The sequence below is a fragment of the Tiliqua scincoides genome, chromosome 2 (assembly GCF_035046505.1).
Source record: "Tiliqua scincoides isolate rTilSci1 chromosome 2, rTilSci1.hap2, whole genome shotgun sequence".
Taxonomy (NCBI): Eukaryota; Metazoa; Chordata; class Lepidosauria; order Squamata; family Scincidae; genus Tiliqua; species Tiliqua scincoides.
This window is the reverse complement of record NC_089822.1, coordinates 7,629,307-7,649,980: the sequence shown is the minus strand read 5'-3', so window position 1 is coordinate 7,649,980 and position 20,674 is coordinate 7,629,307. Positions and strand designations below refer to the sequence as shown.

Sequence of the window (20,674 nt, the reverse complement as noted above, 5' to 3'; positions counted from 1 at the left end):
GCACATTCACCTCCACTGCCCCTCCTTCCACATTTTGGATTGGAAAAGGAAGTGTCCTGTGCTCCTTTCCCTGTCTGTTCAGCAGCAGTTTTCAACCACTGTGCTGCCGCATAACAGTGTTATTGTCCCTAGAGGTGCCGCGGGAGTTTGGGGAAGGGTCATTTATTAGTAGGGCCATTGAAGGATGTGAGCCCCCAACCAGCAGCTTGGTGTGCCTTGTCAATTGTCAAAAACCAATAGTGTGCCTTGTTACTTTTCAGCGCCTTGTCAGTGTGCTACAAAATGAAAAAGGTTGAAAATCACTGCTATAGAGTGAGAGGAGCAGGTGTTGGTATATCACCAACTAAGGGGCAGGCAGCATTTGGAACACTGCATCATGTGGCAGGATGTGTTGGACGAGACCTAATTATTACCTCTGTTTTAAGGCTTTCCCACATTTAATTTCTGAAGGCACTGAGCTAACTTTGCTAAGCAAATCTAGTGAGACTGTAATTTCTGTCTAGCATCTACTCACACAGAGAACGCTGTCAAACAGGCAAAGCATTTCTGTCTCTGACCAGATGTGGAGCACAGGCCTTACACACAACTTGCAGACACTGTGGGCTTCCCAATCCCTCATAATTCCTTTTTTTTTGCCAAATAACCATCAGTGACTTTTTTTGCTCGTAATCATCATTCTGAGCCCCACACAGGCCATAGGTGGATGTGCACGGCCTGTGTGGGGCTCAGAAGAGACTCCAGAAGGCTGGGGGGCTTCTCCCGTATCCATGGATTCAGGTATCCGTGGGGGTTCTGGAACAGAATCCCCGTGGATACAGGGCCACACCTGTACCGCTTAATTTTAACGAAATATGTTGTGAGAAGAACTGTAATTCTTGTCCAAAGCAGCTAACTCTGGATTACAATCAAAGATTTAACCTTACTTTTGAATATGGACTGGAAGGAAAAAGTTTGTGATGCAGAGAATTATAGTGTATAAGCTTAGAGTGGGCCTGGTCAAGGAACTGAGCCATGATACTTTTAGGCAACATGTGACAGTACATGTGTTGAATGGTTTACTTTTTTTAGGAAGCAAAATCCCCTAAGCACTGTTATTTTTAGTGTTTTGCTTTTTAAAATACAAAAGCTGAGGAAATTTCAACTCAAAAATCTACTTAGCCATATAGCTGAGTGAGTGCAGATGGCCATAATTCAAGATTTACCAGATGCTGTAGTAATTCCCGCCTTAATGTGAGATGTAATTCAGCTTCTGTGGAGGGTTTTTAAAATCAACCTCTGAGTGCACACTGCCAATAGTTCTTAATTACGAAGACTATTGTGCGTTAAAGATTGAACTGAGACTTGTTTTTTATAGTTCAGACCAGGAGCTCAATAAAATAGAACTTTATGTCCAAAAGTAATTATTATCACATTTCTATAGTCATGAATGTTTGCATATTTGCATAAATACTTTCTTTCCATTCAGCTCCTGGCAGTGAAATTAGATGACTTGGATAAATACTGTTATTGAATTTAATTTTCATCATAGCCCTCTTTGGTTTTGCAATCAGGGAGGTACAGCGGGTCATTTGTACCCAGGCTCAAGGTCAAAAAGAAAGCAAAAGGAGGTGGCCCAGAAATTTCCTGGGAACTTACATTTTCTGATCTGCCCCAGACTCGCTGCCAATGCAGGGTGCTGGGGGTCCTACTGTGGGCATGTGGCATGACACTCCTTATCAAAGTGGAAGGAAACTAGTCGGGTACAGTAGCTCTTTGGCTTGTGGATCCACTACCATGAAGGAACGTATAGGCGCTCAAGGACACAGCTGCTTGACTACAATTGCTGCAGAAGTAACTTTTGGTACACACTGGACACTTTGCATTCTAGTGTGAGCCTAAACACAATCACGTTAGCTTTCTGCAATCATTTTCTATATTTAAAATTTTTTAGAAGACTTGGGAGTGTGTTTGGTTTTCCATATTTCTGTATTCAGCTGCCCACACTGCATGGGCAGGAAGACCTAGGCTCCGTGTTGGGAAGCATGGTAGACTTGGGCTCCAAAGATCTTTCCTGCTGTTACCACCCTCCCCCTGCTCTGTTTCACCCCTTCTCCTCTTCATGTGGGAAGGGGCCCAAAAGAAACTTCTTGTGATGGCAGAGATCTATGTATGCTTTTTTGCATGCAAAGTACATTATCTCTATATGAGCTGCAACCTTTTGCTTTGAAAGCCTGGACAAACAAATGGGCATAGCATGGCACTTATGTGCCTGCTGAACAGCCTCGAGGGCAGAGTATTCTAGTTGGGGTGCTGCCACAAAAAAATCCACCTTCCTAGTTACCACCTGCTTGACCTTTGAATATCATCATCTGAACATGATCTTAACAAACAAGCAGGTTCATATGAGGCAGGCCCATTTTCTGCTGAATTGCGTTGCTGCCATACCAATAAACTGGTGTAGTCAAACATTTTTTGTAAAACAGCAGAATGGCCTGCTCAAGACAGGCAGGAAAGTTGCGATCAGGTCACCTCAGCCTACTGGAAAGAGCTCTCTTTTGGAGAGATGCTATGAATTAATCTCTGGAGTATGCACGTGCAGAAAGTTTTTGGTCATTTGAACTAAGAGCCTCGTTACATCTGTGCTTAGTAGACTATTACACCTGGTTTTATACATTTGTTAGCATGAAATAGGCGGGCTTCTCAAGAGTTTTTGGAGCCTTTATTTGGGGTGTTTTCTGCATTCATCAGATTGGGAGCATTCTGGTAGTGGTGCATTTGGAGTGGACTACTTGTGAGTAAATGCACTGTGTGGCTCAGTTTCACTTTCTATAGGGCTCCATGCATTTTCCTTGGCAGCTTTTGAGCACGCTCAAAAGACTCTACAGCTATTAGGAGAAAGCAACAGAGCTGCATGTGGAATAAGGGGCTTAGAAACAAAGTAAGAAGCACTCAGAACAGTCCACTCCACGGCCACTTTAATAGGTACATTTGGTGTTATTTTGTTAATTGAGCAGGATATTGTGTTTTTCATTTTATAAGCACAATTTCAAGGTTATTTTGCGATATTTCATTTCTGTCGTTTTAGCCTGCCCCTATTAATAGTGCAGTTAGATGTGATGGAGTGTTAACTTTAACTTTAAATATCAAATTGGAGAGCGTAGGAAAACCAGGTGAGACTGCAGTGGGAGGGCAGTGGGAGGGAGGGTCTCCAGTAGTTTGCCCCTGCCACAGCTTGGCTTCTGATTTCATGCTCCATATGGCCTATTTTTTAAACGAAAAACCATGGGGACATGATTTGAATCTGAACAATGGGGCAAACTATTAAAAGCTCCAGACCCCCTGCTGTGGTTTCATCTGGTTTTACTGCCCCCCTTGTCATTTAAAGTTAAAGTTAACCCTCCAACAGTGCAATCTAATTGCACTATTAAGTGCATGTGCAGCTAAACTCTAAAACCACTGGGTCAATATTGTTTCAAGAAAGAAAAGTTATTATAGAAGCACCAAATGTTTTGTGGGGATCATCAGTGAATAGAATTGCATACTATTGACAGCATATGAAGGAAATTAAATTATATACCAATAAAATAAGATAGTGAAACTGGGACAGATTTTCAGGAATTTTCAAGGGGAAAATTTGGCTTGACTGGACATATTTGAATCCCAATGCCATTATTATTTTTAGGAAAACTGGCTTCAAGAGCCAGACAACTGGAAGTAGAGAACTGGCATGAGGAAGAAACTCACTGCTTTTCTCACTGGCCATTTCCTTGCTCCAAGTTGCTTCTTTCAAGTTACCCCTCCATATTGTTTTAACTGCGTGTTTGCAAGGGCAAACATGTAGTTGAATCTCAGTGGGGAGGAATCACCAAGCAGCCCCCTCCTCTGGTGTTTTTTCCACTCGCAGTCATCCTCTCCCAAAGCTCCTTTTCTAAAAGTAAAAACAGAAGTGAAGCACTAAAGTTCGCACAGGGTATGTAGCTCGTCCATTAAACAAGCGATTGAAGACTCTGACTTCTGACATGGCAGGTTTTCCCCCCAGCATCTTAGGTAAGGATACTGCATCAGTGTTCCAGTCCCAGTTTTGATTGCAGGAAGATCAGTTTCTTTTCAAATATTTGAGCAGACAAAATGGAGACAGCAGACCCTCTGACAGGGAGGACTCATGTCCACTGTCTGGGATGAACCCCTTGCTGCAGCTGTTAATTCAGGTAGATTTGCCAACTGGAAAGGACTTCATTTCAAGTGGGAGGCTGGAACCCTTCCTGCCAACTGATCTACTCATGAGTAGACGTGCCAAGAGGAACAGTTTCAGTGTACCACTTGAAATATGCCTTTTCTAGTCGGAAGGTCTGCACCTGATGAAGGGCTGCAGCAGATCTCTCCGTAAAAAAAAAAGACTCTCTTTTACATGGCAGAACTGTCAACACATATCCAGTTCTGTCTTCAAGAGAGTAAAATGTGACAGGAGACTTGAACTGAAGGGAAGAGTTTATTCAGAACAGTTCTTAAGAGCCAAGTTCCCAAGCAAAGGAACAGGTGAGAATACACCACTCCTAGTTCTCATGAATCCCAGTCAAAATTAAAACCAGGCATGCAAGCTCTGTCTGTCTGTGTGTGTGTGTGTGTGTGTGTGTGTGTGTGTGTGTGTAGACTAGGTCCCCACATATCTGTCTGTGCCATCTGACTCTTTTAGAAGAGTCTTAAGTCAAACTACAAAGAGATAATTATCCTGTTACACAGCTTGTTGAAGTAGACTTCAGGTTCCAGGTTTCTTATTTAGAGTAGCTGTTCTTTAAGTATGACCATCCATATTCTTGAGAGTTTGCATCTTGAGAGCCTGCATCAGTGTCTTGCTGTATGTCTGTTCTTTGTGTCTGGTTGTTGGTCTGTTCACGGTGAATTTGACATTCATTGAATCATCCAGTTTCTTTGCTTTTGGATAGAAGCTGTGTCCCCTGAGTTATTGTGCTTGAGGCTGAAGAGTGAGCTGTAGCTCTGAAGTGTGTGTGAAGACAGAAAAACTTCACTAGTAATGCCATAAGTTTAGCTTTGTGAATTTTATGATTCACTTTATGATTCATGTATGAGTTTATGATTGTGTTACTAGGCATGCTCTGAGTTGCACATGAGGGATTTGAATGCACATAGGAACCCAGGTGCAATGATTCATGCCATGCTTCCATGGATTGGCATTTAATAAGGATGGGACAGCCAAGACAGTACACACTACAGTGGGTATTGGGGTGTGCATAAATATCCAATATTGGGTGTGTGTAAACATGTAGTAAGGGGAAGGGGGAAACTGTATTGGTTGCTGGGCAGTACATGCAGCCATGTAGCTGATCAGCATATTGCCCCAGGACTTATTCCTTCAACATAATCTCTAGTCCCAAACTTTTTTGACTGGCAGCTCCCTTGACCTACTGGGCCAATGGCCATGGCTCCCCATTAGAGCTACAATCCTATACATTGTGTAGGGCAGCATATTTTTTTACAAGGATTCCATGGCTCCCCTGGCTGGTTTTTGCCATTCCTGAGGGAGCTACGGCTCACAGTTTGGAAACCACTGCTCTAGTCCTTTGACACAGCCCTCTAGTTCTCATACATAACTGTAGCTAAGCCCATGGCCAGCCCAGCAATAAAGCATCTTGATGCAGCTTGCATCAACAGTGGATGGTTGGGGGAGCAAAGGGAGCAGATTCAAGTTGTCCTGCACTCAAAGTCTGCCTTTCTCCAGCCTGTTGAGTACAAACCTCATTGATCATCTCGCTAAATGTGAGAATTAGATCATCTGCTGCCATCCTTGGGCTCTCCTCACATGGACTTTAATGTTTCAAGGGAATTTCTCCCTTTAAACCCCTTGTGAAGATGAAGCAGAGTGAGGAGGTAAGGAACTTTTTTGGGAGAGAATGTGTATGCACACCCCCTAGCAAAGGCGGCAGTGGTGAGTAAGGGGCAAAAGACCCAGTTGGGCCAGCCGGGGCTAAGTCTTAGCACTTGCACATGAAATAATTGTTTTTCCTCCATCTTTTCCTGCTTCCACTTCTCTCCCCTTCCTCTGCCTCTCTTGTCTCTTAGATTTTAAGCTCTTCAGTTCAGGAACCAGTTATCTTACACTTTGTAGGGCACACGGATGGCACTTTAATATACAGGCGTGCCCTGGTATCCGAAGGGGTTCCACTCCGTAACTCCATGCAGATACTTGAAACTGTGGTAACGGGGGACGCCTCCCTCCCTCCTGAGACAAAGGGAGCTGTGCTTTCCTTGCCTCTGGAGGATTTTCTGAGGCCCAAAGGGGCTACGCAGGTCCGCCCATGGCCTCTGTGGGCCTTGGAATGGCTGTTTAGGCCTAAAAAAGTCACTTCCGGTTTTTCGGCAGAACTGCAAGGCACGTTTCTATGTCTTTACAGCAGTGGTTCTCACACATTTAGCACCGGGACCCACTCTTTAGAATGAGAAACTGTCAAAACCCACCAAAAGTGATGTCATGACTGGAAATGACATAATCAAGCAGGAAAATTTTTAACAATCCTAGGCTGCAATCCTACCCAAGATTAAGTTCCATTTACTGTCATAGTTAAAAGAATATACATTGTAGGTTGTTAAAAGTACAAGTCTGTAACATTTCCCCATATGCAGTCACATCCCATGGGAGCATCAAGTCTAATATATTAAAAATAAAATATTGAAGTAAATGTGGACCCACCTGAAATTGACTCGTGACCCACCTAGTGGGTCCCAACCCACAGTCTGAGAAACACTGCTTTACAGTTATTGTGAAGCCAACAAAGGCCTCAGGCAGACGCGCGTGGCTTCTGCGAGGCTCAGAAGAGCCTCCAGAGGTAAAGGGAGCACAGCCCCCCTTGTCTGTGAAGGGTGTGGATAACTGAAACCATGATCCGTGGATATGGCCCCCCTTTATATATACATACATAAATGTCTAGTTCTCCCATTGAAACTGATAGACCTTGAAGATGCTGAATTTGGCGTAATTTGTCCTCATTGTCAGTGTGTAAAATAAATGTAATTCATGGTGAGCATTTGCGTTGCTCTGACCAAACTGGACCATTGCACTTTCTGGCTCTTAGGAGGTTCTGTTCACAATATCAGCATAACAGCTAGTCAAAGGAGTTCAGAAATAATGCACAAAGACCTCAGAGGCATAAAACAAAAGGAAGCATATGCCAATGGTATTAGTAGTAGCTTGATGACCTAGTTCAGCTGTGGTGAATCTTATAAGCTGATTAGCTATCCTAGTTCTGGGAGGTGTCAGTGTGATTAGTGGAAAGTATTGTAACAAGATGAGGAACCTATTAAAATGAGGGCAGACATTTGTAATGATAAATTACCACAAGGAAGAAAAAGATCCCGTTACAGAACCAAATCTAATAGGTTTCTGCAACGAGACCCAGCCTTTATATAACATCATCATGCCTTTAGGTTTGCTACAACAATCATGTTTCCCCTGTGTGCTTACTTGCTTTATCAGATGACAATTGGTTCATGTCCTGGTGTGTAGAGCATATGGAGTTAAGGTTTTAGGCTAATATCTATGATTCCCAGCATAGAAATACTATTGAATCCTGGTTTAAGCATGGCCAAACCTTCTGGAGACACAGGAATAGGCACCTGGCAGGATAGTAATACCCTCATTATCCATCTGGTGCAAGCATCCAAGTACACTGCGTTCCATTAGAAGGGTGCTGTGAACCAGGAGGCCAAAGAGGTCACGGGTTAGACAGATTGTCCAGATGGGCAGCCTCTCAACATCAGACTTCAGTGGGCACAAGGCCTTGTGGAATATTTTCTGTCAAATTTCTAAACCAGTGTTTCTCAAACTTTGGGTTGGGACCCACTAGGTGGGTTGTGAGCCAATTTCAGGGGGTCCCCATTCATTTCAATGTTCGTAAATAAATTCATTTTTAACATATTAGACTTGATGCTACCATGGTATGTGACTGCATTTGGGGAAATGTTACAGATCTGAACTTTTAATAGTCTACTCTGTATATGCTTTTAATGATGACAGCTGATGGGGTTTACTCCTGCGTAAGAATGGATAGGATTGCAGCCTTTAAAGGTGTTTGGGGGGAGTTTTTTTTAACAGATCAGCAACTACTTGGGTTAGGTGGGTTTTTTAATTTTAAATAAAATTTTGAACATATACTTATACTTTTAACTTACTTGATTTGATTATATAGGGGTGATAAAATTTGCATGCTTGATGACATCATTTCCAGGTCAATGACATCACTTCCCTTGGGTCCCGACAGATTGTCATTCTAAAAAGTGGGTCCCAGTGCTAAAATGTTTGACAATCACTAGTCTAGACTGAATTGCTTGTCTAAGTTAGAAATGTGATAGTAATTATGTGTTTGGTTTGGAGCGGTTGTCAGCGCTTATGATGTCTGATATATATTGATGTCTGTTATGCCTGCACATGTTGTTAATGTTTTTAATTGCCAAGTGGTTCAACTCTGTGCGTGCTTGATAGTGGCCCTGAAATTGGGTTCAAAAGGCAGTGTTGAGTGCTTGTACTTAGGAAATTGGGGTTTCAGGATAGGAAGGCAGCAATGTGCTTGCATCAGAAACCACAGTCTAACCCTTTGTGGGTGGAGCTTAAGTTGGCAGAATTGTTTTTGTTGACATGGTTGTATTTCATTAGGTGGAGCGAAAGCTGCCCAAATCCTCCTGGCTGGTCTGCAAATCTTCCTGCCAGTTTGTGTAGGGCTCTCATTTTGGAAAAACACATTGCTTTCCTGGAGAAATGAAATGTTTTATAACATAGCACAATACAATATTAGTACTTAAATGAGCTAGTTAAAATCTACTAATGAAGAACTGTGGGAAACACTAAATGATTTCATTTGAGAGCATTTGTTTCGTTGTCATTTTTTGCAGCCATTAGGTGCTTTCTGTATCTACCTATGGGAGAAAATATAAACTGTCAGTACCTTGCTGCTAAACAGAGTAAACAATGATTTATTTAAGTGTAGAATGTTTAAATGATTTTGAAGAATCAGCTGCTGTGAACAAATTATCAGCCTAAGGGGAACATGCTCATTACAGTAGGATGTATTAAGCAGATTGGGAAATCAAGCTTGGCTTCTGAGAAACATTTTTAAAAAATGCAAAATGATTAAACTTACTATGCTTTTCTCTTGCACAAATAAAAATACTCCCCTTTAGCTCTTTTACATCATTTTCTACATGGTTCAGCAGTTCTTTGTCTGCTCTAGCTTTGCTCTTTAGTTTCTGTAATGCTTTTATTCTTATAGGTATAGAGCTGGTCCCATTGAATTATCTCTGTTTTGGAAAACCAAGACATTGGCCCAAAGCCTAACCCACTTTCCAGCACTGACAGAGCTGTGCCAATGGGACGTGGGCTACATCCTGCAGTTGGGTGGCACTCACGGAGGCTTCCTCAGAGTTAGGGGATGTTTGTTCCCTTATCTCGGAGCTACATTGCCCTTAAATCGGTGCTGGAAAGTGGATTAGGATTGCGCCCTTAGTTTTTACTTTAGTTATGGATCTCTTAACCATTTCCCCCCTTCCTTCTGTTTTTCTTTACTGTCTGAGACACTGAAATGTCATCTGTTGGTCTCTCTTTATTTGCATTTCATTTGTGATCTTGTTGTGTGTTAAAAACACAGATTGTTACTTATAAGTAACAGTTGCATTATCTGTAATATAATCTATATGTGCTTGGTGTTCTCAACTTTGCTTAGACCTGTATAAGCCTGAAAGTCAAAATATTGGAACAGCTTGCCACTTTCAGTGATGAGAATACTTCTGAGTTTGTCTTTATTATGGTGATTTTAAGCAATGCCAGCTCACAAAAGCATAGCTTTTTATTGTGCATATGTGTATATGTTACCATGAAAGTCCAAAGCGTGGTTAATGTCCACATTCATATAAGAAATCTGGCAATCTCAAATGAGTTTTATGAATGTCTGGAAATAAATAAATTTCCTCCCACTTTAGGGGCATGCATAAGAGAATCCTGGCAATCACATGTACAGGTATACTGTTGTCAACGTTACTTGTGTGACTTTTTGGAAATGTACAGAATTTCTTAAGGATTATCAGTGTTCATAGATGAATGTTGACATGCACCAGCAGTTGAATGTTGAATGCTGGCTATTAGATGCTCATTGTCTTGGGTTGTAGTCAGCCTTCCTTGCTAGGTGGTACTGCTATATTTCCAGGAACTCATAATCAATAGAAACCTCTGTAACCCATGAACCATGCATCTCTGTATCTACAAACACTTGGCGACACAAATGTATAAATTGGATAAAAACATTTACTTTTTTAGAAAATTGGGAAGGCTATTACTTGCTTATAAGAAACATGTTCTTCAGATAATAAAGCTCCCAAGATATTGCAAATACCCTTTAAGTACTCTTCCATCCTTACAGTAGTAGCTAAAGCAAGATTTTTTGTTTTAGAGTCTCTTCAACACAAGGGTTCCTGAAGACGGTTCGGAAACTGCAATTAGTGCAGAATGCGGCGGCCTGTATGGTCACTGGAGGTAGGCGGTTTGACTCTGTCAGCCCGCTTCTCCGGGGGCTGCATTGGCTGCCCATTCGTTTCCGGGCCCAATTCAAAGTGCTGGTTTTGACCTTTAAAGCCCTATACTGCTCTGGGCCAGGGTATCTTAGAGATCGCCTACTTCCATACAATCCGGCTCGTCCTCTTAGGTCATCAGAGAAGGCCTTTTTACAAGTGCCACCGCCTAAGGAGGTATGTGGGGCGGCGGCAAGAAATAGGGCCTTCTCAGTAGTGGCACCAACGTTATGGAACTCCCTTGCCCTTGACTTGAGAATGGCTCCCTCTCTTGAGACTTTTTGGCGAGGCCTGAAGACCTTTTTGTTTAAACAAGTCTTCTGAGTTCATGGCCTTTTTAACAGCTTTTCTATATCTTTTAGTATTTTTACAGGCCTGATTCCTCTGTGATTTGCTGTGTTTTGCTCTTTTTATCTGACTTTTTGTCTGACTACTGTTTTTATGGTATCTGTTAATGTGTTTTAATCTGTTTTTATTTGCTGTTAAATTATGTTTTTTAATCTGTTTTTAACATGTTGTAAGCCGCCCTGGGTCCCTTTTGGGGAGAAGGGTGGGATATAAATAAAGTTGTTGTTGTTGTTGTTATCTTTATCTTTATCTTGAAAAATTTGCCCTGATCCAAGGCAAATGTTGAGCAGAGCTGGTTAACTCAGGTAGATGGAGACTGAAGCATTGCCACTGATTGATTGATTTATATTTTAATTAGAAATGTTTCCTATTCTAAAAACGAGTTTTAATTCTTTAAATGGAAAATAATATTCCATACTTTGGTGGGGAAAACAAAATCTTCCCAAAAGGACATCTGTTGTTATGTTTGCAGAGTACTTGTGTATACATTCATACAGTTACAGAAGTTGGAGGTTGTGTTTTCGGAAATCATACATAATATCTAAAGCACCCTTGTGTTTGGCTGGAGGTTACATAATGCTCACCCCATCACTGCCATCTTGTTTCGCAGGCAAATACAGGATTTTTTAAAATTACTGATTCTTTCAAAACATCACAATGGGATGCTCCCAAAATGTGGGTTACCACAATATAAGGCAAATTTAAAACCTTGGCATCCCATCATTGCCCACCCCTCTATAGATGTGTGTGCAATTTTCAGGCACACTGCATGTTAAATATAAGTTACTGCATATAAGTTACAAGTTACTTTAGCCTTGACTTTCACTGGTATTTTTTCCAAAGACAAAAGCTGTGTCACATGTCGACCTGATGACTAAATTTTCAGAGAGGCAGTTTGGATTAAAAATATTTTACATTGCAAAGAATAGCATGTGTGCATGTGTGTGGTCGGACAATCAGGCTTAGCAGAACTGGTTTTTTGTGGCTCACCATTCATGAGAGTGTCTCTGAGCAAACATATGTGATGTGCATGTGCTGAAGATTTGCAAATCAAAACCTTATTTTTTTAATGCAAGTACAGATTTATCATCTTCATGTTGTTTTTTTTCACCCTCCCACCATACTGAAAGGCAGTATTGGAGATTTATTTCTGTTTAAATATGTTGTGATAGTGCTGCTTTATGCCAGCTTGCACTTACTAACACTACTGATCTGTCTTACCTGAGAACACCAATCTGTCATTTTAAAAAGGAGATTAATTTAGCTCTGTTTTGTGCTTATATAGTAGGCTGGGGTTTTACATTATTCTGGTGGTTTGGGAGCTGCAGCAGCATCATTTCTCACTTGCCTATGATAGTGTGGGAGGTCTGGGGCCATGCAAGAGAAGCCCATGTTTAGGCTGTTCCTCACAGCATTTTTTGACCAAGTTTCCTCAGAGTTGATGCTGGGGAGGGAAAGCGTGACAGTGTGGTCCCTTGTTTCTCAGCTAACCCATCAGTTGGTTAGGACTTCCCATCAGTTGGGAAGGACTTGTGCGACTCCCTTGCCACAGGAAGTACAAGGCCTTCGTTCTTAATCCAACTGTACAATTGTGCGTAGAAAGTGTGTGTGACATTGTTTAAATTGGCATTGCATGTTCTCATATCATGTAAATATAAGACATTCTTATATCCTGTATCTATCTAAAAATCAGGACAGGGATCTGAATTCCTCTGGCCATTCAAACTGACTGTCTCACAAATTTCTTTTTGCTCAGAGTTTCTTAAATAAGCACTTGATATCACAGAGCCAGTCTGGGAGGACGTGTTTACTACTACTGCTACTACTACTACTAGAAAAATTATCCCACCTTTCCCATGCTGAAGCAAATGCCCAAGGCGGCTTATAAAGCTACATAATAAATGTACAGTGCATCATAACAGTAAGAGAGGAGAAAAAAATATAAAAGCTATTAAAACATTAATTTTAACGGTTAAACACTAAACATTAAAAAAGAAGACATTAAAACAGAGTAAAAACCCAACACACATTGTCAAACCATGAGGGAGGGGGAACATATTCATCCAGAGAAGCGGTTAAGCCACAGCACCATTATAGAGGTGCAGACGGCAAACAGCCACCTATCTACCAAAAACCAGACGAAACAGGTATGTTTTGAGTCCTCAACGAAAAGCCGAGCTTGTTTATTTCAATTCCGCAGCCTTTCATAATAGAAATTGCCAGTAATGTTTAAATGAACATTTAAACCATGTAATGTTTAAATGAAGGTTTGAAAATATTTTTGTTCATGTGGCACTGAGCACAGTTGCACATAAGGGTTGACTGGGATCTCTCCATCTGATTGGATGCTCCAATAAGCAATGTCAGTTATCATGGAGAGGCCATTCGCTCTCACCTAGGTAGTAGTAGTAATGGAGGGGGAAGTTCTGGAACCCATCAGTTTTGAATGTCGCAGGGAAGCAGGAGTAGTCTTCCCCCATATTTTGAGCATGTAATTTGAGAAGCCACTCTTCCTTTCCACTGCTGTCTTAAGACATGGAAGCTAGTATCTGAACTTTGCCAACTAAAATGGCTTTAAAGTATAAGTAAAACCCACCCATTAGCATGCAACTTGAAAGCATTTTACTGTAGCAGATTAACTGTGAAAGACAACAACGAGAAGCCATGATTTATAGATACTGTTGTGTTCCTTAAAAGCAAACCACACTTTCTGGGTTATGATGTGTGACTAATCAACTCAAATATGTTTTTATTTTAGGACCACTTCAATTGTTAAAATTCCCACACAGTGATCAATCTCTCTTCTGATTCTTTTTGCCATAAGTACATTGATTGCACAACCGCTGTTCATATCAGGTGCCTGATGGTTGTATTTGCGGTGTAAAGTACAGTTGTGCTACCCTTCAGCCATTAAGGAGTATGTACTTTTTTATCAAGCTTGATCTTCGTGTTAGAAAATATAACATCTGAAGTGACGCAGAGACAATTCACAATCTCAGAGGCAAGTTCCGCTGTGTTTGGTTGTACTTACCTCTGGTCAATGTTCATGGGGTTTCAGTCTTTGTAAAATATTTTAAATTTTGAAACTGGCTTAGCAATACTTCTAACTATAGTGCTTTACTTTCCTTATAAATATTTATTTAAATATTCATCCTGCCTCTAATGGGTCTCGCAAGGCAACCAGCAGTCACTGTTTAAAACATAGTGGCAAAGTAAAACAACATAAGAACAATAAAACAGTAGAACACACCTCATTTGCTAGTACAGTATTGGTGAAGAAATAAGCACTGTTCCTATTATTGTTTAGCTACTACACCAATTAAATGCTTTCCTGTCAGTATGTGAGAATTTTGAAATAATAAAGCATTCCTCAAGAACAACCCTCTTCTACTATTTCTTACAAACTGGGCAACCCAATTCTAAAGGTGGTGCCACCGCCGGGTGCAGCAGCACCAAAGCAGCTAACGCCTTGCAGCAACCACTGGAGATCTCCTTGGGGGGAAGGGACTTTCCCAGTGAAAGCCACAAGCCCCACAATGGGGCTTCTCAAGTCTGCCCTGGCTATTTTGCTGGCCCAGAGTTGAGAGACTCCATATTGGGCCTTCTGGCCTGACACAGAGTTCAGGAACTGGTGGAGCAGACCTCTGCTGGTCCCACCCCCTCCTACCCCAGTTCCTCCCTCTCGCATTCCACCTAATCCCCGCCTCCCGCAGTACTACTTATCATCGGTCAGTATGGCTGGAGCACTGGCCAACCCTCCAAGTCGCGCTGTGGCTCAGCACCAACTGGTGCTGACCCAGCGCTGGCAGCCCCTCCTCTCTGGGTGCTGCAGAAATGCCTTACAGCATGTTTGTAACACCTAGCACTGGCCATGCACTCCTACCACCAGCACTAAAGAGCTCAGAATTGAGCTCCAGGTCAGCTGCAAAATTGACTTTTGAGATAAGGATAAAAAGAACATAAATCCATGAATGGAATAAATGTACTCACCATGTAGATTGAAAGACTGACAGAGCAAACCAAGCCCCCCTTCCCAATGCTGGTGTAAGTCCCTTGCACCAGCTCCTGATTGTCGCGAACATGCCATAAAATACATTTGTGGCTACTTGAGAGCTGGCAAGGGGCCTGCTGGCATCAAATCCTGTCCTGGTGAGAGTTTGTTCGCATCGACTTGGGAAGGCTGGTATGGGAGCATTGGATAGTGTGGTGGGAGGAACAGGTGCTTCTTTGGGCAGAAGAAGGACAGCCGAATGGGAGAATTGAGCCTGGGAAGGAGGTGGAACTGGCCTCAGCAACTTAGATCCTAACACCCCACCCCCCAGCCAGCCCGGTGTTGCACTGGGCCACTCGGATTTTCTGTGTATTTTGTTTTGTTGTCTGTGTCTAGCTGGTCGGATGACCGTAAATAAAGTATCTATCACTCGGATTTGCATCAGCAATTTTGCTGGCACAGATCCAGGTGGCCCCATGGGGTGGCTTGCACGGACATGGGGTAAGGTTATATGCATTTCCTTACTCCAAGTTGCACTCCAACCAACCCCTACCTTATGCTGGATACAGCACAGACCACCTACCTGCTCCAGTGCAAATTAGGATTACACCCTGAGTCAACTGAGCTTCTTGTGCCCTTATAGCAAACTTGTATTGTTTTATGTTTTATTGTTTAATGTGTAATTTCAACATTGCATTTCCTTATTTGCTGTTCTGGAAACTTTCGACTGAAAGGGCATGCAAATTCTGAAAATAATTATTAGAAATTATGTAAAGTAGCTATTGGGAAGTGTTGAGGATCCTGAGATCTCAGACATGTCCTTTCTGGGAGTATGTAAGCATGTGAAAATGAGTAGCTGGTGAGTTGTTAAGTGAAGTGTTTCTGGCAGGCCATCTTATAAATAGCTGGTTATAGTTATTTGGTCTCTGAAATAGTTATTCGAATATCCTTTCGAAACTACTTGTTCTCTGGAGGTTTTATTTTCCTATTGGTTTGGCTGCACATGCCTGTGGATCTTATTTTGGATTATACAACATAGTAGTTCAGGAACACAGAGAATTTTGATGTGTTTTTGGTTTAATAGAACAGATGATGATATTTTATTTTCTAATAACTCATCAGATTTATACAGCACATAACCCTGGAAAAATTTTATACACTGAAAAGGCACTAGAGATATTTTATTGGTTTCATTATCTCCAAAATGGCAGAGTTTCATCTTTAACTAAGAACAACTGTTTTCAATAGGAAAACTCCAAACCACACTTGCTGATTTCCCAGGCTCCAGTTACCCAGACATTCCAACTGCTAACTTTTTAGATGGCGATATCAAACATTTCAGTGCTTTACTGCCGCATAGCTAGAAATTAAGTTTTCTGTTCGTAAGTGGAAAATGTGCAGCCCACAATCTATTGCAAGTAGCACATGTCTCCTTGCCTCACCCACTCATAAAGAAAAAATTCTTCTGGTTGCTTTTGGAATTTAGTAGAAAATTTCTGTGAGTACATAATTTTTTTTCTTCAATCACTTCCTTTTCCTTTTAGTAATAAAATGTGGATATAAGTATATCTTTCAAAAAACTGTTTTTAAAAGCCTTGCAGAAAGTATGAGAACCTAGAGTACAATGTAGCTCAGTTCCCTCCACCTTCCTGGCCCAGTTTTTCTTCATAGAAGTCAGGAATTCTTGATGAGGGTTTTGAAAGAAGGGTTGGAGCAGTTCCACATTCAGATATATGTACATCTCATGTCCTGATTCTGGTGTTCAGTTCCTCCCCATGGAGGAGAAAGCAACCCATTTCTTGCTACATCGGTAAAGATGTAGGGCAGGGGAGAAGACTGAACAAACTTGTAAATGGCCATTTAAAATCACAAATTGAGCTATGAATTACTCTAACATGAGCATGTCACTGACTGTATCTACAAACACTTGAAAGAGTGGATGCTGGAAAAAGCAAGCAGAAGTCCTACTTTTAGGTACTTGGTTCCCTTCCATAGCTCTATCAATCTGATTTAATAAAGGTTTGCCAATGTTGATGGGCAAGTGGATGAGGCAGGATGGAGACACACAGTGCAATCCTATGTACTCAGAAGTCTCATTGTATTAAATACGATTTACTCCCAGGAAAGCGTGTATAGCAGTGTTTCTCAAACCATGGGTTGGGATCCACTAGGTGGGTCGCGAGCCAATTTCAGGTGGTTCCCCATTCATTTCAATATTTTATTTTTAATATATTAGACTTGATGCTCCCATGAGATGTGACTGCATTTTGGGGAAATGTTACAGACCTGTACTTTTAACAAGCTACTATGTATGTTCTTTTAATAATGACTGTAAATGGGACTTACTCTTGGTAAGTGTGGGTAGGATTGCAGCCTAGGATTGTTAAAAATTTTCCTGCTTGATGATGTCACTTCCGGTCATGACATCACTTCCAGTGGGTTCTGACAGATTCTCATTCTAAAAAGTGGGTCCTGGTGCTAAATGTGTGAGAACCACTGGTGTATAGGCTTGCTGCCTTATAGTCCCGTTTCCATCTTCCTTCTCCCATTGCAACATGGTTTTCAAGTGCAATACTCTGCTTTTCTCTGTAGTAATAAATGGTAACTGTTCATTTATGGGTGAAATTATAGGGGCATACTTGAAGATGCTATAGTGATGGGAGCTAAACCTGTCGCTGGTGATCCCAATGTCTGAACCAAACTGTTCCCCGTCCTCAAATCTCAACTGTGTCCCAGATTTCAACCAGCTTTTGTTGTCTCATATAACTCATTAAAAGACATTTTAAATCATACTAGCCCTGTGTGCATAGCCCTGCACATGGATCTGTTTTTTGATCTCACTAGAGTGTGACATTGTTGTTTAAGCCAGTTTCCAGTCCATTATGTGTGACTAGCAGAATGCCTGACATAACAGATGGAGTCTTATAACTGGAGGTTTTACATACAATACAAGATGTCCCTTCCCAATCTCCCCTGTGAAGACTCAGCGTTGGGGATAAAGCACAGAATGTGCTTTATGCATCCGGAATGTGTCCACTTGGAAACACCATTGGGTCCCCGCAGCCCAACTTGACTATTGAGGATCAAGACTGCTCCTATCTACATAGCCCTGTTCCCTCATCCGAATAGCCCCTTTTAGTGTTCTGATTCTTGGTGCTGAGAAACTCGCTTACACAAGAGATCAATTACAAATAGAGCCAGTGATATTTCCCAAGAAGCTTCATTATGTGCAGCACAAAGATGGAAGTGTGGATATGTCCTGGAAAAAATTAACCAGTCCTAAAACTTAGACCAGGATGATTCATGGATTGTAGGGCTAACCAGCCTGTAACTCTCTAGCTATTGTGGCATGCTGGGTTATTGTTAACTGCTGGCTTTCTAAAGATGGCCATGAGAACCTCAAAGCAGTAATTCAGGAATGAGCTTGGCCTTTTCATTCCTTTAGTTGAAGATGGCAGCTTGTGTAAAACCACACAGGCTGTGTGACTGTTCCCATAACATTTTATACTGCGTCTTGGCACAAGAGCATTTGTCTTCGAGTCACATGAAATGGTGGTTTTAAATTTTTTTTCCAAAAGTAAATTTGCAAACTCTGGTGTGTTTACACATGCCTTCCCTTCCAAAGCCGGCAACCCTCCTTTACATCACTAATGAAATCATCCTGGGTTGTTGTAGAGATGATCCACCCTTTTCTGTCTTTACAACTTCCTTTTACATTTTTTTAAAAACTGCTGCTTTGCTGTTTGACGTCTGCCACTGACTTTTATTGCAAAAAAAGAATAACATGTTTGGATGCAGCTTTCTCAAAGGAAAATTCCTGTTTTCTGTTTCTTTTTCTTTTCCGTTCCTCCCTTTACCCTTGTCTTACAGTTACACCTGCCGCCACTTGCGGAGATATGTGTATGTCTTGGACAAACTCTATTTCCCCCACTCTCACTGCTCTACGCTGCAGCATTGCTTCTCGACCCTCAGTGACAATGGAGAGGAACTGTTGTCTTTAACTTGTTCTCACATTCTCAGATCCTATGCTTCCAGGTTATTAACCTCTGCTCTCCCTTTACTGCATGCTGCATGTTCTGTGTGACTCGTCTATGCATGCCATAGGGAATAAATGGGTGGTGGTTGGGTGGGTGCAAGATCACCAGTAGCTTATTACTAACAGACCCTTTATGCATGAAGATGAGGATGATGATTCACATACGTAAAAACCACACACATTAAAACTAATCAATAAAAATATAATGAAATGAAGAAAACCAGCAACAAAGAGGGGAAAAATTGCTAGATTGCAATAATTTTAAAATGAGACACACTAAACTGCCTGTGCAAGTAAAGGTCTTCATGTGGCAACAAAAATATGACAGTCTCTGCATCCGGTTAACCTTCTTGGGGAGAGCATTCCAAAGTTGGTGTTGCAAAGTCAGTGGAGAACATTCTGTCCCAGATTACCCGCCATCACCTCAGAGAGCTGCACACCCAAAAGTCATTAGGGCTGTAAAGTCTAAATTGGGGCAGGAGGTCTGGTCTAGAGGGTAGAGCCTCCATTGCCTGAAGATTAACACCCACAAGGTCACCAGTTCGAGGCCACCGGCACCGTGCGACCTTGAAGCAGCTGGCAAGCTGCAGCTGAGCTGTTCCATCTGCTCGGAGCGTGGGAGGATGGAGGCCAGAATGTTAAACCAGATCGGAGTGTAACACCTTGAATGTAGTGGTTCTTGAAAGAAAGAACCTTCTTTCAATTTGTAAAAATCCCTGCATGGATTTAATAAGCCTGCCTATGTAAACCGCCTTGAATAAAGTCTTGAATAAAGACCAAGAAAGGCGGTATATAAATACTGTATATTATTATTATATTATTAAATCCAGTCCATTTAAATGGACTTGTCAGGTGATTAGGAGTCAGTGCACTTTCTTTTAAGACAAAAGGAATGAGTTCCATATTCTGAGGCCCAGTGAATAACCTAACTCATATTTTGTGCTATCAAAATGAAACATAGTTGTACTTTGCAAGATAAATTTTCAAGACCCACAGCATATAAATGCCTTAGTAGGTCTTACTTTTAGGGAACCTCTTCCACATCAACTTGTGGAATGCCTAGCATAGCAAAATATTTTGGAGCATGTTCTAGGATTCATTCTCAGTTCATGGGCCTGCTGGGCCTCACCATTACCCCACATGAAATGCAGCAGTGCTAGATTAAGTACATAATGGTAGGCAAGTTATATTTCAGGGAAGCTTTTTTGCCATTACACGAGTTCTCATTCAGGAACCCCTTATATTCTTCCAGGGACCCTCAAGGGTCCCGAGAGCACAATTTGCAAACAGTTGGTTTAGGGTGAAACTCTACAGTATGGGAGTTTTCATGTCTCCTTTTTCTCTCACTGTGACAACAATTAGACATATCATCATGCTTCAACATAAGACATAGCATCATGCTAAGTGTTTCCCTGCTTCTATTGGCTGCCGTTTGTAAAAGAGGGGTGTGATGTCACTTCATATATTGCTTATTCATAAGAGAGGTAGAGGAAGAGAATGAGGCACAGAGCTTCTGTTGCAACGTCAGCCCTGTCTCAGTTGTCACATACAGAACTTCTGGGTACCAGACCGCTTTTCACTTCCGTCTCTAACCTTTGTCTGAAGATCCTACTCTGCTTCTTGCTTCTTTCAGAAGAGAAAGGCAGGGAACTAAAAAATAATACATGTATGTTTCTTGATTTTCTTTGTGGAAGAGAAGACCAGTTCTGTCAGATATTTGACTATAGTGGTGGCATTTGTTGTTTAGCTTC

The 20,674-nt window shown here is 41.6% G+C and overlaps 1 protein-coding gene across 2 annotated transcripts in view; it reads left to right on the top strand.

Annotated features, from left to right (window-relative positions):
- DYM (dymeclin) overlaps positions 1–20,674 on the top strand; it is a 218,900-nt gene that overhangs the window by 108,426 nt on the left and 89,800 nt on the right. The window contains exon 14 of one of the 2 annotated variants that reach the window (XM_066615842.1): positions 18,758–18,922. The exons of the other annotated variant lie outside the window; for it this stretch is intronic. Coding sequence (XP_066471939.1) covers positions 18,758–18,922 — 165 coding nt within the window. The remainder of the gene's footprint in view (positions 1–18,757; positions 18,923–20,674) is intronic. 2 annotated transcript variants of the gene reach the window in all.